Here is a 7,321-nt window from a genome sequence, read left to right as displayed (position 1 = left end):
AACCAGATGCAACAAAATCAGCCATTTTTTTCTGGAGTCTCTTATGTGATCCAAAGTGCATCTGAGCCCTGTGGTTTGTGTTGTGTTTGGCATTGTTGGTCCTTCACTCATTGACTTTGGAGATGAAAGTGTATGCGTGGGTGAGGAGCGGCAATTGCAGTGCCAGCAAAGCAGGCGCCACTTGCACTATTTCAGGATTTTACAGTCCAGTAGTTCCACATGTGTGTGCCAAAGTTCACACAAGCTCCTGCTCATGCCCTTTCTAAGCATACACAGCTCCTCCCTGCAGTAGTATCACTTCTTAACTTTAAAGCATACAGAGCAAAGGGACTGTCCTCTCCTCAAAGCCTTACCCTTATTCTGCTTTCACTGCTGACTGTCTCACATTACAGTAACTCAAAATAACTCATAGAGGCATAAGTTCAAAGTTAACCATTAAAATAGTGAGGGATATATGACAAAACTCTGTGGCTTTAAAATTGATGTAAAAACACATTTGAATGAATATGTCTAATGAAGTAAACACACTTCCAATTGGAAGCATAAGTTTGAGGTAGCAGGAAATTAGCCAAAATTGCTCTTGCCTCTCCTTAGATAGGGATCTGTCCTTTGTTCCTTTATGCTACTCTGTAAAACATTGTGTGTACATAGATGATGCTGTAGAAAATAATAATTACTGAGGGTCCAACATGCCTATACTAAACAGGGAAGAAAGGTAAGTGCGCTGCGATTGCTAAAAGAGGGGACACTTCTGACATATTTAAGGTTGCATTTATTTGTATACATTTTGTTTAATGTTTTTGATCTGGGCTTTGTAAATTTAATATAATCCCTTTTCATAAGCTTTTATCAAGCTTCACAACTTCGCTTGCGATAGAGAACTAACAGCCTAAGAAAGGAATCAAATGCTATCACAGCAAACAGTTTAATTAATAATCCTGTGTATACGAACTTTATTACTATATAAACATGCAAAAAATTCTGTACCAACATTATGGCGGTGGGCAGCATAAAATCAACAACGAAGTTGCATTCCTTATAAAAACAAAAACAAAACGCATTTCAAATCCGTTGCAGATTTTTCACCCCGCAACCCCTCCAAGATTTACCCATCATGCAAACTGGAATTCTGGGAAGGTGCTGGAGAAGTCGGGCCTGGACTAGAAAGCTGCGCGTTGTGTAACCGGGTATTTTTATGGAGGAGGACGTCGGGGGGGGGGGCAGTGTGGCAGCACGAAGAGCTTAAGTTAAAAATGCCGTCCAGATCCCTTCATGCTGACTCGTGGATATTATAGAGCAAAAGTGGGAAATGAAAGGCTGTCTTCGAAAGGAAAGCTCTTAAAAAATAAAAAAATCGACATCGCTTTATGGAAGCAAAGCCTGCAATTCTATGAGCGTTTAGACGGAAGTTAAGTCCCAGGACTTATTAATAAACAAGCATACAATCACGTTGGATTTAAAGAAATCTGCAAATAATGCATTGAACACATGGTAAGGTTTATGAATTAACTCGAAATGGGGAGACTAGCGAGCCCCCCATCCGGTGCTTCGCCCACTTATGCAACATCACTCTTACTTGCACTGACTTATTTACCCTCCCTTGTCTATTCTATTCTCTCGACAGCTGACAGGAGTGGGGAGGCTGTAAAAGGACGCCTAGTATTGCAGGAAAGAACCCAATAATCTCCCAATAGCCCTTTCCTTTCAACTCCATCGAGCTACGTCGCGACTGCGCACGCGCGCCGGCCAACCTGACCCGCTTATCCTCTTTTCTTCCCATGACTCAGCCGAGCCGAAAGCCCTCCCCCCGCCACTCCACCGCTGACCTAGATTTTTGCATCCCTTTCCACCTATCCCTGAGCGCCAAGGGCGTCACGTGCCTTCTCGGTCACGTGGTGCCAGCTTCCATTTTGTGGCGCAGTCAGCGACCGAACTACCCAGTCGGGAGTTAGACGCCGTTGGGGAAGGTTCGAGGTAGTTGATCGCCGAGTGTCGATTGGCATCTGTCCTACTTCGATCAAGAACGACCGATCAGAAAAATACAGGTTCGTGCAGGTTTTGCAGCTGTTTGGAGACTGCGAGGGGGGGGCTGAGGAAGGGATGAAGCGTGAGGAAGGAATATCCAATTAGCGGGTCAACGGGGAGGGTCCTTTTTTTGACCTCTTGCAGGTGTCGGAAGAAGGAAATGGGGGTTTGCGTTTGAACGTTGGCTGGGCGCGTCCATATTTTGTTAGGCCACGGGGAGCGCAGGCGGTGCCGCTGCTGAAAAGTCTAAACGAGGGCTGCGGGTGCGGCGGGCTTCCGCCGCCATTTTGTGGAAGAAATGGCGTCTGGCGAAAAGCTCGGGCCTGCGGTAGAGCGCATGCGCGGGTCGGTCGCTCCGAAGCCTCGCGGGGCTGGTCGTCGGCACTATGTCATAAAAGGCGAAACGGATGCGTCGTTCTCTGATTGGCTTTGGGGAAAGGCGGTGCTTGGACGCGAATTCCGACTGGAGCAGCAGGCGTGGAGGCGGGGCTTGTTTGGCGCTCTGCCTGCCTTGATGTCAGATTGCGGCAGCGAAAGGCGGAGCCGGGACTGCGGCACAGTCCAAAGGGGAGGGCGATGCCAGCAGCTGCTGACCTATTTTTGTGGCAGCCATCTTGTTTCGGCATCTCTGTTCCTGGTTTCCTGCTTAACGCATTGTTTTTTTTATCTACAGCTGATTCATCTTTAGATACACCATGAGTGGTTGTCGTGTATTCATCGGACGGCTCAATCCAGCCGCCAGAGAGAAGGATGTTGAAAGATTTTTCAAGGGATATGGACGCATCAGAGACATCGACTTGAAAAGAGGCTTTGGATTTGTCGTAAGTGGAAATAAGCCGTTCATGTACAACTAGGATTTCAGTGGATAAATGGCTCTCCCCCTTTTTTGGGGGGGGGGGAGGATCTGCCAGTGGAAAAATACTGCATCCAATTGTATTTTTAATGAAATAGAAGCAATGTTTTCTAAATAAAAATAGTTTGGTTTAATGTAAAGGTCAAATGTGACTTAAGGATTTGGGGGAAAGTGTAAAAAAAATGTTATTGGTGTTTAAAATGTCATTCTGGTTTGTTACATTAATTGAATACAAAGCCAGAACTCAGCAGATCCTATTTTTAACAGGAGTTTGAAGATCCAAGAGATGCTGATGATGCAGTCTATGAATTGGATGGAAAAGAGCTCTGCAGTGAAAGGTAGATCATAGTATCTTAACATGTCTTCCCCAGGTACTGTAGTTTTCTGATCTGAGTGATTATGAACGCCTGAGCAATGAAATAAATTGGTGGTTTGGTCTGTCTTTCTAGGGTTACAATTGAACATGCAAGGGCCCGTTCTAGAGGTGGAAGAGGCAGAGGTCGATACTCTGACCGTTTTAGTAGCCGCCGTCCACGAAATGATAGAAGGTATCATGTACACATACATAGCTAGAACTAAACGTGGTCTAGAGGACCTGACAGACACTTAATTCATTTTTTATTAGATGTTGCTACTGAACTAAACATTTTGTTTTTTCCAGAAATGCTCCACCTGTAAGGACAGAGAATCGTCTCATTGTAGAAAACTTATCATCCAGAGTCAGCTGGCAGGTTTGTTGAAACATGATTATCTCTTAGACATCAATTAATGGGTATGTAATATGTAATATGTAAATTGTTTTTTATTAGAACTAATTTTTATCTTAATTTTAAAACATTATCAGAATTATTAATATTTAATGCTTAAATACATTTTCAAAAGTAGATTAATGGTAGAGTTTTTAATGTAATTTTACCTTGTTTTCAAAATCCATTTTAACCACTTTAAAAATCCATTTTATTTGCCAGCCTATCTGTGTCGTTGGCCTTATGACGAGGAGTGCCTGTGGGTTATCCTAATCGTTCTGTCTTGGTCACTCTTGGTTGGGCCTGGTTGACTTATCCAGTCAGCTCCTCCAGTGTATCAGTTGGCCACCTCTAGATCTGTGTTTGCTGGTCTAGACGTAATCGATGCACTTCCTTAAAGTGCCGGGTTGCAGCGATCCCCGAAAGTTAAAGAGCTCTGAGTCCTAAGTTGAGAACTGTACCTCCTGTAACGCTTCGAAAATAAGATGATGATGATCCGAGAGAGTTGAAAAGAGATACGCATTAGGTGGTCGTTGGAATCCTGATCGCAGTAAAGTGGTCCTTGGTGTAACTTCACAAGATTAGAGAATGTCTGGATCCGCCAGTAGTCTGCTAATAGGGAGGGCTGTGCGATTAAAGGCTTCCTTCGACTGGGTAGTGTTCTTCACATGGTTGGCGAAGAGCCAGTCGGGCATATATCATGACGGTATCTTCGATCGCTTAATGCAGTTTGCTGCTTGGCTAGCCTAGGGAAATTTTAATGAAGGTAAAGTAAACTATATTTTTAATGACATATGGGGCACAAAATAACTGGTGTTTTTGTAAATGTACTGTTTAATCATAAAACATTTCAGAATGCTTTTCTGCAAATAAACTGTTATGCATTCTGTTCAGTAAACTGTATAGACAAGTAACTTAAATGTTAAAAGTTGTTGAGCATTTTGCTTAAAGCAATTTGCTGTTTTCATTTATTTCGTGCCCTGATGTATTCTATCAAATGTAGTATTATCTACAATTGTGGCATCTGCCACATTGTAATTCTTAACACCTTTTCTTACAGTAGTATTTTTTAAAATATTATTCATGAGTATTGTTTACTGCTTTGTCTTAACGTGTTTGATCTTGTGTTAGGATCTCAAAGACTTCATGAGACAAGCTGGGGAAGTAACCTTTGCAGATGCACATAGGCCCAAGTTAAATGAAGGGTAGGTATCGTGCAGTAATAGTGATTGAGGTATGGAGTAATTATAGTTATACTGTAATAATGTATACTGTCCTTTCCTGCCTGGTGTCCTCTAGATGTTGTAGTCACGAAACATTTGGAGGACACCTGGTTGGCAAAGGTTGATGTATAGTGTTGGAGAAAGGTCTCTATTAGGAGAAATAGTAAAAAGACTAGTAAAATGTGCTTTTTTTCTTAAGCTTATTTTATTCACTAATTTGTATGTCCTCTTTTATACTACTAGGGTGGTTGAATTTGCCTCTTACAGTGATTTAAAGAATGCTATTGAAAAGCTTTCTGGCAAAGAAATAAATGGAAGGAAAATAAAACTAATTGAAGGCAGCAAAAGGCACAGGTAAGAATTTTAATTTATAAATGTTTGCATATTGACATGTTTGAGATCTCTGCACAGAGAAGAACCTAAAATGAATATTTTATTCCATTACAGTAGGTCCAGAAGCAGGTCCAGGTCTCGTAGTAGGAGTTCCTCAAGGTCTCGTAGCCGTTCTCGCTCCAGGAGCCGCAAGTCTTACACCAGATCTAGGAGCAGGAGCCGTAGCAAGTCACGCTCAGTTAGTAGGTCTCCTGCCCCTGAAAAGAGCCAAAAACGTGCTTCCTCAAGTAGATCAAAGTCTCCAGCTTCTGTGGATCGCCAGAGATCACGCTCAAGGTCAAGATCTGTTGACAGTGGCAACTGAACAAATAGTTTGCCCTGGGGACTTTTAAATCATACTTGCTATTAGTTGTGGTAAGTATGTGACTCCTGGGAAAGAGGAACTGAACGGGGGGGGGGGGGTAACAGCTTTGTATATGTGGACCACACAAGTTACTGAATTAATTGTATTGTCTTTTTGATAATCCTTTTCCTGCTCACTTCATTAAGTCAGAAGTGCATAGCTTTATGTATATTGCTAGAGCTCTTTGAAGAAAACTTTTTTTGTATTTAAAGAGAACCCTACTTTTGAACATTTTTAGTTATCGGTGTACTCCAGTATATGACACTTCAGGTGTTGAAAACGTTTTATTGGCAGTAGAGCTCTACACCAGCTGTAAATAAAGCTTTATTTCAGATTTTCCATGCTTCCTTAGTGTTCCTGCATTGGCTTGGTCTCCATTATTAATTAAATAAAATGCTACTAAAGTTGTGTGTTTTCTTTGAAAAAAGTAGTTAGCATAAGATTGGTTTATATATACACAATACTTTACAACTACTGAGCAGGGAATGTAAGGACGAGCTTTTCAGAAGAACAAATCATAATCTCTGCATGACTAGGCACTCCATTTGAGGGGGGTTTTGAGCACAAGGGGAGCTGGAACTAGAGTATAGGTGGTAAATCCCTACATTGCAGAAAAACTGCACTGACAGTATAAGATAGTATGCTTTTTCATTTGTCTTTCTTGCCTGACTTAATAAAGTCCAGTTTTACATTGCCCAAAGGCAACCCGTTCCCAATATTATTTATTTATTTATTTTGCTGCAGCATCTGCCTTTCCAAAGTAGACATTAGTTTTCACTCACTACATTCGACCCATTTTAGTTAATCTTCAAGCCTCTGCTATAGCAAAAAAGCCAAGAGCAGAGATGACACTGGCTCTTGATGCATCCCTGTAGGAGCAGCAGCAGTGGCCTGATTTATATTGAACTTGACCAGGTTGTTTTTTTTTAAAAAAATAATTCCTGTCTGCAGCATTTAAACGATTTTGAGTTCCTTAACAGTCTAGGAGGGTTAGAGGAAAATACTGCATTTTCATGGAATTGTTTGTTCTAAAATACTAGACCAGATTTTAATCACTACACAAAACATGGTGAAATTAGACAAAAAACATTTTAATCACTGTGTGCCTAATGACCCTTTGAACAGCTTTTCGTGTCCAGCTATTAGGCCCCTTTACATAATGGGTCTAGTATCTGGAAATCCACCAGTAGCTTAACATACTTGAGCAGTTGGGGAGGATTCACATCCATGAGAATAAATTAGCTCTTCCAGTTGTGCAGAACAATTGCTCTTCGGACTATCAAGGCAGTTCACAAGAGAAAAGTACACATGATAAAGTTGTTTAAATGTAAATTAGAAGATTAAATAAAAATTATATTTTAAAAATAGAATTTACTTGAGGCATTTTGAGACTGCAAATTCAGAAGCTGGGCTATGCAAACTACATAGGCCTGGATTAGATGGTAGGCCCCATTTCAAGAACCTTTACCAAAGGGTTTCTCTTCCTATATGGGGTGGGGGGGCGTAGTAGGCCATCTCAAAATTAGGCTGACGCTAATGGCCCCTGCACACTTTGTTTTGTGCCATTCAGAGAGAAGCAGCTAGGAGGATGTTTCCTGCTGCCGTCTGCCAGGCCCACGAGGCTGGGTCAATGCATGCTTTCCAATTGACCTCTTATAGTGCGTGGCCTGCATGATAAACATGCCCAACTGCGTGCTGGGTGGTGGTGGGGGAGCTGATTATGGAAGGCCAATTCAAG

At 41.9% G+C, this 7,321-nt stretch overlaps 1 protein-coding gene across 2 annotated transcripts; it reads left to right on the top strand.

The window, feature by feature from the left end:
- Window positions 1-1,885: 1,885 nt before the first annotated feature.
- SRSF5 (serine and arginine rich splicing factor 5) lies at window positions 1,886-5,920 on the top strand. 2 transcript variants are annotated; one of them, XM_081011051.1, is made up of 8 exons: window positions 1,886-2,045; window positions 2,699-2,846; window positions 3,146-3,216; window positions 3,328-3,426; window positions 3,540-3,609; window positions 4,756-4,829; window positions 5,091-5,201; window positions 5,295-5,920. In XM_081011051.1, exons 2-8 carry the CDS (start codon window positions 2,721-2,723, stop codon window positions 5,542-5,544), a joined length of 801 nt encoding a protein of 266 aa, XP_080867177.1. In that variant the 5' UTR covers window positions 1,886-2,045; window positions 2,699-2,720; the 3' UTR covers window positions 5,545-5,920. The 2 variants fall into 2 exon arrangements, with proteins under 2 accessions (XP_080867177.1, XP_080867178.1); XM_081011052.1 differs by lacking the exons at window positions 5,091-5,201; window positions 5,295-5,920 and having other exon boundaries at window positions 3,847-4,760.
- The last annotated feature ends 1,401 nt before the right edge of the window (window positions 5,921-7,321 follow it).

Source organism: Podarcis pityusensis, assembly GCF_964106645.2.
Source record: "Podarcis pityusensis genome assembly, chromosome: 1".
NCBI lineage: Eukaryota > Metazoa > Chordata > Lepidosauria > Squamata > Lacertidae > Podarcis > Podarcis pityusensis.
Note: the sequence above shows the minus strand (reverse complement) of the source record. Positions and strands in the feature narration are given on the sequence as shown.

Coding starts and splice junctions, on each gene's coding strand:
- SRSF5 (XM_081011051.1), top strand. CDS start 2,721: ATGAGTGGTTGTCGTGTATTCATCGGACGGCTCAATCCAGCCGCCAGA. Junction 2,847..3,145: donor AAAGAGGCTTTGGATTTGTC/GTAAGTGGAAAT, acceptor TATTTTTAACAG/GAGTTTGAAGATCCAAGAGA. Junction 3,610..4,755: donor CATCCAGAGTCAGCTGGCAG/GTTTGTTGAAAC, acceptor ATCTTGTGTTAG/GATCTCAAAGACTTCATGAG.